Below are 13070 nucleotides of genomic sequence, written 5' to 3' on the forward strand. Positions count from 1 at the left end.
TGTGGGACTCAGCCTCAGCATGGCTGGAGAAGCGGTGCATCGGTGCATGCCCGGGATCCGAACCCGGGCCGCCAGTAGCGGAGCGCTCACACTTAACCGCTAAGCCACGGGGCTGGCCCCTCTCAACCATTTTTAAGTGTACAGTTCAGGGCATTAAGTACCTTCACGTTGTGCAACCATCACCACCATCACTCCATAGCTCTTTTCATCTTGTAACACTGAAACTCTATAGCCATTAAACCATAACTCCCCCTAGCCCCTGGCAACCACCATTCTACTTTTTGTCTCTATGATTTTGACCACTCTAAGTACCTCTTATAAGTAGAATCATACAGTATTTTTCTTTTTGTTACTGGCTTATTTCACTTGGTATAATATACTCAGGGTTCATCCATGTTGTACCCTATGTCAGAATTTCCTTCATTTTTAAGGCCGAATAATATTCCATTGTATGTATATATCACATTTTGTTTATCCACTCATCTGTTGATGAACACCATCTTTTAGCTATTGTGAATAATGCTGCTGTGAACATGGGTGTACAAATACCTCTTCGAGATCCTGCTTTCACTTCTTTTGGGTATATACCCAGAAATGAATTGCTGGATCACATGGTAGTTCTATTTTCAATTTTTTGAGGAACCACCATACTGTTTTCCACAGTGGCTGTACCACTTCACTTTGCCACAACAGTTCCTATTTCTCCACATCCTCACCAGTGCTTATTTTCTGTTTTCATATAATTTTAAATTCAGACACCCAGAGCTCTGTTATTTTTCATAGGAATCTTAGCAAAATATGGATGGCTGTATCTTCCTAACATTATTTATAGTTACTCACATTTCCTTAATGACTAGGGTCACGTTGACACAGACACATGCCATTAGGGCAAGCACAGGGCTGGTTTGAGGCAAAGCTGGGGTTTTAGTGCAGGTTTGCCTGACACCACATGGCTGCCAGTTGCAATGCCTGTTAAATACTTGGAATGGCTCTTTGTCACTTTTCTGTCTTCTTTCTTGCTGTCGGCTCTCACTTCTTGCTGATTTCCACATGCCTGTCTGTGGCCTCTGTTTATTTTCTAATCTGAGGCCTTTTCTTGTCATTTGTTTGTTGAGGAAACCAGGTCATTTGTCCTGTAGAATTTTCCACATTCTGGATTTTGCAAATTTTATCCTCATGGTGTCATTTAACATGATTCTGTATTTCCTGTAAACCTGTAGTTTTGACCCAGAAGCCTGACCAGCTTCTGATTTTTTGCAAGAATACTTTATGGGTGGTACTGCTGGTGGTACTGCGTGCTTCCTCTTGATCGCTCGGTGGGGCCCGGAGTGGCTGGTTCCTGTTATTTTTGTGATGTCCAAGATTCATCAGTGGTGCTGGGTATTGCCAGCCTGGTCCATCCATTGGAAAGTTTCCCATCAGCCTTTCACATAATGCTTTCAGAAGCTATTGATTATCATTGCCTAGAGCCATGTTTCCATTAGAGGCTCAAAATGATGACATTCTAATTCTATCATCGCTTATGCATTTATTAGCTGAAGAACTTTTCCACATGAGCTATATGACTTCCCTGAAGAGGCTCTTTTATAGGAAAGGTAAATGAAATTTTGGATTCTTTCCCTTAATTTATCTCTTTTCATCATAAAGGGTTAGTGCATCCTCCAAAGGTGATCTTTTTTTTAAAGCATCTTTATAAATGCATGGATTTAAAAAGTATTTGGCATGTTTCCATTCATTGCAGTTATTATCATTTTGACACGCAAAGTGTACCGTCTTTCTCCAGGAGGAGCCCTGGTTTGAGGCTGCTAGTCTTCGTGGGAGAGCTGACCAACAGGGTCATGTCACCTGTCTCTCCCCGTTGTTGACACTGGGGGTCTGGAATGCTGGGCTAAGGCTATGACTGGGCTCAGCAAAAGGAACGCTGCAATCATGCAGCCACTTCTGCCATCGAGGTTGCAATGGGGGTGCAGTGGTGACAATGGGAGTGGAGGCGTATACACCTGTATTTCCATCTTCATGCTGGGCTGGCCAAACTTGTCAGAAAGGGGCATAAAAGAAGGAAAGACTGAGTGGGCCTGAGGGACTCTTCTGAGAGTTAAAAGCATTTATTTTTTTAACTGTTCAGAGGTTGTTGATTTGTTTACTGCTGATTCTTAGAGGGATTCAGATGGATAAGAATACCAAGTAGCTGAATTCTGGCTAAGTGATTTTTTTTTTTTACTGTATTTAGGAATTCCAATAGCATAGAATGACTGTTCTTGTTATTTTCTGTTAACAAAGAAGAATAAACTTCTATACTACACAGTTTGGAAAGTTTTTTGAGGAAGTTGAGGCAGTCATTTATTCAGAAAACTCACCAAAGAGAAAGACAATAAACAAATGAAACAAAAATATAACTGTGGATTTTTATAAAAAAAATATATAAAATAATACATATGTATTAAAAATATATTATATATGTATTTAACTGATATAAAATAACATATATAATATTTATAATTTAACACATAATTAACACATATTTAACATATATATTTTTCTATTAAAATTCACAGTTATATTTTACGTATATATATACACACACATAAGTATACATATACACATATACATAGTTATATATATATGGTACATATATATGTGGTAAAGAGATGGGGTTTGTAGTCAGAAGGCTCGAGCTTGAGGACCAGCCCTGCCCCTTATTACCCATATGTGATCCTTAAGGCACTGTTCCCTAATCTGTAAAATGGAAGATAATACTGGCTCTGCATAGCTCAAATTAAATGTGATAATGTAAATGCTTTATAAAGTGTTATTCAAATTTTTTATTGTATGTGCGAATTTTGGGGATGCTAAATATTTAGTTACAAGAGTGATTAAAGTGAATGGGTTCAGATGGAAGAGACTAGAAAGGCTTTGTTGATAAGGTAAGTCTTATACTGAATTTGAGGTTGGAAAAAGGTGTGATGGGTAGAAACAGCAGGATAGGGACTCCCATGTGCACTGTTCAGAACGGGCTGGGTGGAATCTACAGATGAACAGGCCTTAGGGAAGCCCTGGCGACCACCTGTGCCGGGCAGGTATGAGCGCAGGCGCAGTTGGTGGTGGACAGGAAACTCCACGGGGAGGAGCTTCGGTTTGATCTCAAACGTAATTAAGCCCCACTGCTGGGCTCTGGGCAGAGGGGTTATCTGAGGTTTGCAGCCGCGTTCTGAGTGCCAGCTTCGGCCTAATTTGAAGCTAAAGAGCAGCAGAAGATTAAGGAGATTAAACAAAAATACAGCCCTCAATCCTCTCTGTTTGCCACTTCCTCAAATGACCTTTACAAGTGTTTAGTGTCTGAATTCAGGTCACATCGTCAGCACAGCCACTCAGAGGAGCAGAGTGACTGCTATCCTGCCTGTGCTCATCACCGAAGAGGGACGTACATTGTTAATAAGTATCCTTCAGACCGTCAGCGGCGTGGTGTAGGGGAAGGAGAACCAGGCTAGCACAGTCTGACATCTGTTGGAGTTCTGACTCTAAGGTCAACTGCAAATTCAAGGAGAAACCAAATAAAGGCGATAAGTTGCAGGTGACATGATGGCGGTTTTTTGTGCGTATATCCCAGATGTGTGTAGTACACCTGTGTTGTAACAGGCACCATTGGGACTATAAATATGAATGGGATACGTGCCTTGTCCTCAGAAGCCTACTGATTAATGCAAAACAGATGCATGTACCTTATGATGACGATGGTGAGGATGCTGAGGATGATGATAAGAACACTCTAAGAGCAGGTGAGAGGTGGTAAAAAAGTACAAAAAAGATACATAAGATTGGATCTAGACGCAGAGCAGAGCATTTCCTGTACCCTAGACACTAATTGTTTCTTCCTTAGTCAGTTTGAATCTCCATTAGTATGTTATAAGCAGTAATTAGGTTTTAGAGGAATTTGAGAAACCTAGAGGAATTTACCACAAACATCTGATTCTGTACCGAACCATAAAAGGAAATTACTTTTTTAAAGTGAGGGATCTAGAGAATATCTACGTCAACACTTTTATTTCATGGATTAGGAAGCTGAGGTCAAAGAGATCAAGTGATTCTCTGTAAAAGGCAGAATGTAGTTTTTCTAATTCTTAATCCAGTGGTCATCTATCTATAAGGGATATTTATAGGAAGCATAATCCCTCTGTTTTTGTTTTGGTGCTATTAAAAGGCAGAGTCAGACCTTTCCAGAGTTTTGTTGTTGTTTACTTGTAAACTTTATAAAAATTAAAGTTAAAAAAATTATATACTTTTTTTTAGAAATTTGAAGTGGGTGCATTTTGTCCAATAAGTTTACAAGTTTCTAATTTTAGTCAGTTACTTTTAAAATTTGGGTCATGTTATTTTTAATTTTGGTTAATTAAAATTTTGATACATGAAGTATGCAGGAACATGAAAAACGGTGTAACTATACATGTGTGATTGGCATAAAAACCATAGACAAGAAACAAAATTTTTTGAATTAATATCCAAAAAACTATTCAATGTAAATCTTAACTGATTCAGTAAGTGATATTGCAACAGCAATGAATAATTGGCAAGACTGAGTGTGCATTTAATTCTGTCAAGAGATCTGAATAAACAGATTTAAAATATCTGAGGAAATAACACAGACTAGCTAAAAGGAGGCATTTGTAACTGAGATGCTGGCAGGATGCTTCATTGGTACCTTAGGCTGGTGTTTCTCAGGGTGTGGTGTGAAGGCTCCTGGCATCAGAGTCATTCCAGATTCTGTTCAAAATGCAGATTCACGAGCTTTCCCTGGATTTACCAAATCAGAATCTCTAGAGGGGCCCACACCCTCCAGGTGATTCTGAGGCACATTAGGGGCATTTTCAAAGGGGCAAGAAGATGCTTCTACTCTGTTGTGCTGTTACTGGTCAAGACAGGTGTTCAGTGACTTGAGATAGAAGGAAACAGAGTCAGAGTGAGGAGACATCTTTATAGAGTCTAGAAAAACAGAGGCCAGAGAAACAAACCTCCGAGACTGGTCTCAGCTCCTCGCACTGCTATGCTCAGGATTGCTGGTTTGTCTCTTGTGCCCTTCACAGCCAGGCTGTGTTTTCAACATTCCCTCCCTCAGGTCCTTGGCTCTCTCTGATGTCAGCCATGCTAGGACTCCGGGTCCATGACCCAATTTTCTTCCCTTGCTGTCACCTCTTGTCAGAGCTCTTGCTCGTGCATCCTGGGATCTGCCCTCAGACTCAAGCTTATCTCAGTATTTCCCAGAGCATTTTACAAAGGTCCTGTCATTGTTAAAATTGGCAAAAAATAAGGAGCAAAATTTGAGCGGGGATATACATGTTGCTAGTTTAGCTCTTGACTCTGGCTCTGAAAATGAAGGTACCAAAGTTGGCGATTTATTGTTTAATATATTTGGCTAATTTCAACCCAGCACCTACCTCAGTGAGCAGATTTTACTATTTACTCTAGGCTATTTTGTAAAACATTGTTGGCAGCAATAAACTCAGAAATTTGGGGATAAGACATATGGCAATTGTATGTATTAAGTCTGAAAGATGTTCTTTAAATAATGATCCTAAAAACAGCTAAATATATAGATCTGACCTATAAATATTATTCATAAAAGATGTTCTTAGGTTTGAAGCTTTTTTGTTTCTTAGATATTTCATTTTCAGAATTTTTATTTATGTGCTTTATTCTTTTTTATTCATACAAGTAAATCAGAATGAAAAAGCTAATGAATTGTGCTTAGAGTTTGTAATCCAAGGAATGACATCTCCTGCTAATTAGGATGTCCTATCCTGAGGGCTATTGTAGGAGTAATACAATTAGAGAAATAAGTGGGCTTCGGAATGCTATGGAATCCGGGCTTGTGCTGTTTGACCCTAGAGCAGTGCCACCACCGTGAAAGACAACACCAAGACAACACCAAGACGTCACAGGGAGATCAGACTTAAGAACCATGCAGGGGTCAAGCATTGTCCCCTATCAAAACACACCTCCACTCCAAGGAGCCATCTTCTCTTTCAGATCAGAAACTCTGCAAACTGCGGAAAGGTGACTGCAGAGGCAGCGCGTGCGGGCAGGACCCCGAGTCCCGTGTGTGCGCCTGTGCGCAGGGATACACTTTAAGCCCGGACGGACAGTCCTGTGAAGGTAACGTGTGCGCGGCCCTCTGAGGCCAGGAGGGCCGGCCTGCGCCCGTGGCTCCTCTTGAGTGGGCCACCCGCAGCCTCAGTGTGGAGCCAACTTCAAGTTTCCCTCATTTTTCCCCCAGAAAAGTAATTTTATTAATTTTTCTTATGTTTTTGAAGGCTGTGTAATACTTTCAGGTCTTCTTTAGATATTGTGTTCCTGGATCAAATACTCTAGAGGCTACTCAGAGGTTGCTGTAGGGCAGGGATTCCCCGAGTGGACTCCATGGACCTCCGTGGGTTTGACTGGATGCAAAATGTCACTATTTTCCAGTTTTTTAGGGAAGTAGCTCCACAGCTGTGATAAGATTCTCAGAATGTAGTATGCCTGTATGTGACTCCCACGTCTCATTGAACCGACTGCTTTCACCCTTTGCTACAGTAGCAAAGATGGTCTTGCCGGCCCGTTACAGCAGCTACAAGTGTGAGGTGCCCTACTAGTGCTGACTTATTACTGATATTACTATTTATTTTCGAAAATAACCGGCTGACTGTGTGTTGCTGTTGCCATTGTGTAGATGTCAATGAATGTGCCTTTTGGAATCATGGCTGTACTCTTGGGTGTGAAAACATCCCTGGATCCTATTATTGCACATGCCCTGTAGGATTTGTCCTGCTTCCTGATGGGAAACGGTGTCACCGTAAGTCACGACAAGTATTTATTGCATTATTTTCCTTCATTTTCAGTGATGTTTCTAAGGTGGCTACAATCTGGGTTGGTGGCCCTTGATCAGCAGCATGCATCAGAATTACCTTGGAGTTTTATTATGTTTTTCTTTTTAAAACAAAAATAACTGGACTCTACCCCAGACCTATTACATCAACTCCTCTAAGGCTGGGAAACAAGCATGTATATACATATATTTTTTTCCTATTTCTTTATCTATATTTTATTATGCATCTCTGAAAGATAAGCATGTAAAAAACATAATTATGGTACATTATTACATCTAAAATAAACTAGCTGTAATTCCCTACTATCATCAAATACCCAGTCAGGTTTCAGGTATAACCACAATACCGTTGTCACACCTAAAAAAATTAACAATAACTCCTTAATAACATCAATTATCTAGTCAGTGTTCAAATTATCTTAAAAAGTTTTTTAAACAGTTGATTTGTTTGAATCCAGACAAGCACCATGTGTTTTATTAGCTTTGATCCATCTTGCTTTTGTTCTGCAGATTCCTTCTCCTTTTTTTCTCCCTTGAAGGTATTTGTTGAAGACATTATTTTTTTCCTGCAGAGTTTCTAACATTCTGGATTTCACTGATCTCACTTCTGTGATGTCCCTGTCTTTCTGCAAACTTGTAGTTAGATCTAAAGGCTTGATCAGATTCGGCTTTGATATATTTGGCAAGAATACGTCATAGGTGTGTTATACTGCCGTTCAGGAGACACGTGATGTCCTGTTCTTTCTCTTTCTGTCATCCATTATAAAGTTCCTCAGTAGTCTTTCTTTTTCTTTTTTTAAACAAGCTCTGGCCAGTTTTACTACAGAAAATTTTTGCATGATTTACTTTTCACCAGTCTGTTCTGGCAGCTTCTAACGATATCAGAATCACCTGGATGGATGACAGCCAGTGTGCATCCTCTGTAGTATTTTCCACACGCTGTGCCCAATTCAGTGTTAACGTCACTGTAGTGGTGGACATCAGTTTTGGCATAGCACTCTATTTCACATTTCCTCGAGGCTCGGCAGTTGTTGGTGAGGATGACCAGTTTTGCTTTGCCTTGTCTGATCATTTTCAGAGTTTGCTTATACCTCAGCATGTGCTCTCCACTTTTCATGACGAGTTGGAGCCTAGAGTTGATCAACTTCAGCGACTTTTTCCTCTTCTCTGAGGCCACCTTAGGTGCGGGACAGCCCCCAACCAGGAGCAGCAGCCAAGATGGCCAGGAGTGAGAAAGAGCCCTCTAGTCGTTCCATGTATGGTTGGAGCAGCCGTTAACAATCATTTCCTAGATCTGTTACTTCATCAAGGGTTTCAAACAGTGATATGTAGATCTGTTATTTCTTTTTAGTTATTAATTGGAGTACCCTTATAAAGAGAACTTACATTAACTATTTGGTTACCTCAAGATACAATTCTTACGGTAAAAGCAGGATAAATGTTGGATTTTTTTTCTCTTTACTTACTTCTATTTAGAATAATGGGTTGGTTACTTAACCCCTTGCAAAGGTGACCTGTGAGTTGTTTTTTTTTTTTTTGTTGAGGAAGATCCATTCACCCTGAGCTAACATCTGCTGCCAATCTTCCTCTATTTTGTTTGTGAGCCACTGTCATGGCATGGCCACTGATAGACGAATGGTATAGGTCCATGCCTGGGAATCGAACCCGGGCTGCCAAAGTGCAGCATGCCAAACTTAATCACTAGACCACTGGGGCTGGCACAGTGAGTATTTTTTTTATTAAGTATTATGATGAACTTGTGGATTTTTAGCATGTCTGTTATGTTGCAACCCATTGCACTTGTTATCCTTACCAATGAGCAAATGGTCTTCTCTTTGGCTTGTGGGAGCCTCTTCAAAAGGATTCTGACTCCAGGAGTCTCTGATAGTTTCCTTATTACCTGGTAGGACTTATTTTCCAGGCTTGTCTTGTACATTTTATGTTGTAGACCTAGAATCAGCAATTTCTCAAGGAACACTGCTTCCTTTAGTGAGAAATTATATGTAGAGAACATAATCTGCTACTAAGTTAGTCATTGTTTCTAGACCTTTTGGGGCATCAGAAGTAGGAATATGCTTTTTAAAAAGAGAAATACATTATGAGTTTATATGGATATTCCCAATTCAAATTTAGGATTATACTCAGATAACTTCTTACAGATTTCTGATTTGAAACTACTACCATGACTAAGTAGAAATGAATGTTTAAAATCATGTATATTGTCTAGTCCTGCTTCAGAGATGATGGGGAATAGGCTGGTCTGGATATCATCTGTGCTGATTAAGGCACAGCACGTTGGGTGGATGGTAATGAATTTCTTGGAAATTACCCACTCCCTTTGTGCCTGTCTATGGAACTTGCCCTTCTTCTAATAACATGTGGTTTACCTGTTGGCAAAGGTACTCAAGTGCATGATGTTAATGTGTTATAGGGCCCACTGTGTGCCAAGCATGACACACATAATCTCAATTGTCAGAACTTCTAGAACTTCTACGGTATCTATTTTACATTTTAATCTTTGATTTACTTAGAATTTATTTTGGTGTGTGGTGTAGGGTAGGATTTAACTTTTACCTCAAATCATTACTCAGTTATTTCTCTACCATTTATTGGATGATCTTTCACATGATCAATAATTTAAAATACCTTTATCACACACTGTGTTCTTATGTGTAGTTGAGACTTTTCTAAAGTGAGCTTTCTATCTGGTTCTATTATCCTCTCTGTCTATCCTTGCACTTATTACCCACTGTTTTTTTTTTTTTTTCCTGAGGAAGATCAGCCCTGAGCTAACTTCTGTTCCCATCTTCCTCTATTTTATATGTGGGACGCCTGCATGGCATGGCTTGATGAGCGGTGCGTAGGTCCAGGCCCAGGATCCGAACCTGCGAACCTCAGGCCACCAAAGTGGAGTGTGTGAACTTAACCACTACACCACCGGGCTGGCCCCCACCCACTGTTTTAATTATTGCACCTTTATGATACATTTTGATATTTGTTAAGAGCCTCTCATTCTCTTCCTACACCCACCCCCACTCAGACAATGTTCTTGGTTTTTCTTACACATACAGTTTGTTTGCCAGGTGAACTTGAGAATCACTTGGCCGAGTTCCATTTAAAATATTTTGGAGTTTTGATGACTAATAACTTAAAAAATATTATTTGACATAAAAGAAACTTAGAGGAAACTAGAGTCATTTTCTAAAATCAGAGATCTTTTTAAAATTTTTTAAAATTTGAACTTTTTTCTTTATTTTTATATCTCCATTACCACAGCATTTCATAAATGTTTGATCTTTATTTCTCTTACTCTTTTCAGCATAGCATTTTTAATTAGCAACTGATTTTACTAAATTTCCACAAATCTGATTTCACACTAATCTTGATCTTATGTCTCATTAATTAGAATTAGTTTCCTGTCCAAGCAATGCATCCGCCTGCAGCCATGACTGTGTTCTGACGTCAGATGGTCCCCTGTGCTTCTGTCCTGAAGGCTCAGTGCTTGAGACAGATGGAAAAACATGTAGCGGTGAGTTTATTTACCTTTTGTTTGCTTGACAACATTTATTTTCTAAGTGACACCTAAAACTTGATGTTATTGACAAAGAGGAAGAGATTTTCCAACATTACACATTGAAAGATATTTATGCCACGGAGTAACATATACATTTAAATCAGATTTTTCTGTTTTGTTTTTAGACAGCATGGTGTGGTGGTTATGAGCAGGGGCTTTGAAGTTAGACAGCCCTGAGGTAGCGTTACTGGTTGCTAGTAGTGTTGCTTTGGACTAGTTACCTGCCCGCTTTGGTCTCGGCTTCCTCATCTGTAGAGCTGAGCGATACCTGCCCCCTGGTTTTGTGGCCAGCATTACAGAAGGTGGTGGTGCAGGGGGTTTGGCCTGTTCCCTGCACCTAATAAATACCTCTTTACTTTGTTTTCACAGAGACTTAAGCATGTAGAGGGCTGGCTGTAACTGGGAATTAGTAGAAGAGTTTTATGTGTGGCTTTTTGTATTTTTAATAAAGAAAGCAAAAGAAGTCCAAAGCCCAAAACATGTGAGAGAGAAAAAAATATCTTCCGCACTAGGATGTTAGACCAGCTGCCAAACTCATCAAAATGTATTTCTTTTTTTTTTTGTGTGAGGAAATTAGCCTTGAGCTAACATCTGCCAATCCTCCTCTTTTTGCTGAGGAAGACTGGCCCTGGGCTAACATCCGTGCCCATCTTCCTCCACTTTATATGGGACGCCGCCGCAGCATGGCTTGACAAGTGGTGTGTCAGTGTGCGTGCCTGGGATCCGAACCCGTGAACCCTGGGCTGGCGCAGTGTAGCACGTGCACTTAACTGCTACGCCACCCAGCCAGCCCCCGAAATGTGTTTCTTACTCCAGCCAGCTGCCAGCGCACTTGTTTTCAAACTCATTGATAGAACGAAAAGACAGGGGCCACTGGGATGTGAAGGGTTAACATGCAAGATATCAGGTTATAGGGAAGAGGAGTTCGGTACATTTTGCTCCTAATCTCTGAAAAATCAACGTGATTGCAGCAGTGTGAATGATGGTGGAAATGGTTTTAAAAATCAACATATACTTGTTTCACCTCGATATTTTGATGAAAAATTGTTATAGTTTTGAATGACATAGTGTCATTAGCAAGCAATTGTTTTTCGTAGGCTGTTCGTCACCTGATAATGGTGGGTGTAGCCAGCTCTGCGTCCCTCTCAGCCCGGTGTCCTGGGAGTGTAGGTGCTTTCCCGGCTACGACCTGCAGCTGGACCAGAGGAGCTGTGCAGCTTCAGGTCGGTGCTGTGGGTGTTAGAAAGGGTGTCTCTGCAAGAAGGTGTGTGAAAACAACATTTCACTCAGAAAGACAGAGAGTTAAATGGCTTTCGGCTGCTGGGTAGAAAGACTGATTTTTTATTTTGGAAATGGAACACATTTCACATCGTACATATAAATAATAATCATGTTTTTAAAGAATATTTCTAAGTTAATTAGCATTCAGCATCAAGTACAGCATTCTAGTACATATGAAAATCATGACCAGAGTAGTCTTAAAACACTTGATAAAGAGACATTTAATAAACATTTATTGAATGAGTTGATTTTCATCTCTCTAGTGAGTGTAATAATCATAATACTTTGACAAATTCTGTCCTTTTCATGTCAAAATTTAATATCAAGTTGTATGCTTCAGCTATTTTTTCACCTTCTGATAGTATATCTCTTGTGTCCTTTGCAGCCCTGGAAATCCCAGATTTATCCCACATTGATTTCATCTCTCCTGAGGCTCATCATGCTATAATCTGGAATAACGTAATGATGAGCCCGCAGAGCTCGCCTTAGCCAGACCACGATACTCTTAACTTCTCAGGGCCTTAGTGAATATAGCATAAGCTGAACTTTGAAAGTGAGCAGGGGTCTTGTTATTAACTCAGATCATCATGCCTCCCTTTCACAAGTGCCCAGGCCACAGAGGGTAATTATTTGGACATGAATTAATACAGTCTTTGAATATTAATATTTCTGTGTGTATGAATCAAGGAGATAACAGCACTAAGACTTGCATCATTTAGTTATGGTGTTGATTATTTAATGCTGGCTCTTTCAACAAGTCATTTGCATTTTAAAAGCAGGCACCTAGATGGGGAGAAATCCAGTGATGAAATTCTGGCCATATGTCACCTCATAGAAGAGGACTGTCTTCTTACCTGTCTTAACCTACACCACACTGGTGGGAAATTAAGAAAACAAGCCCTGCAGAAATGAAGGAAGAGGGTGCAATGAAAGGGAGGGGTCAGAGGTGCCTCTTGGGTTCCAAGTCGTATTTTAAATGGGGCCATGTTTGAATTTGGTTATCAGGACCACAACCGTTTTTGCTGTTTGCCAATTCTCAAGATATTCGACACATGCATTTTGATGGAACAGATTATGGAGTCCTGCTCAGCCAGCAAATGGGAACGGTTTTCGCCCTCGATCATGACCCTGTGGAAAATAAGGTATGGCTTTGTCGCCTGAACAGATGTGGCTGTGTTTTAAGGACACAGTGGAGGGTTTCATCCTAACAGATGACCTGGGCTACTTGAAAATCCTCTGCTAAGCTCAGAACCATTAGGCACAGAAGAATTTAAATATAGACTTTGGCACATCATTTAACATATTTTAAGGACTTTTCTGTAGTCATAACCCTACCCTGGTCCTTGCTGTGATTTG

General features: G+C 40.2%; 1 protein-coding gene and 1 pseudogene across 1 annotated transcript in view; one reads left to right on the plus strand and one right to left on the minus strand.

Annotated features, from left to right (window-relative positions):
* EGF (epidermal growth factor) overlaps window positions 1–13070 on the plus strand; it is a 78655-nt gene that overhangs the window by 27557 nt on the left and 38028 nt on the right. The window contains exons 6-10 of the mRNA XM_058549899.1: window positions 6022–6147; window positions 6704–6826; window positions 10266–10388; window positions 11531–11656; window positions 12720–12856. Coding sequence (XP_058405882.1) covers window positions 6022–6147; window positions 6704–6826; window positions 10266–10388; window positions 11531–11656; window positions 12720–12856 — 635 coding nt within the window. The remainder of the gene's footprint in view (window positions 1–6021; window positions 6148–6703; window positions 6827–10265; window positions 10389–11530; window positions 11657–12719; window positions 12857–13070) is intronic.
* Window positions 7702–8795, minus strand: LOC131411592 (large ribosomal subunit protein eL30-like; annotated as a pseudogene).

This window comes from Diceros bicornis, chromosome 11 (assembly GCF_020826845.1).
Source record: "Diceros bicornis minor isolate mBicDic1 chromosome 11, mDicBic1.mat.cur, whole genome shotgun sequence".
NCBI lineage: Eukaryota > Metazoa > Chordata > Mammalia > Perissodactyla > Rhinocerotidae > Diceros > Diceros bicornis.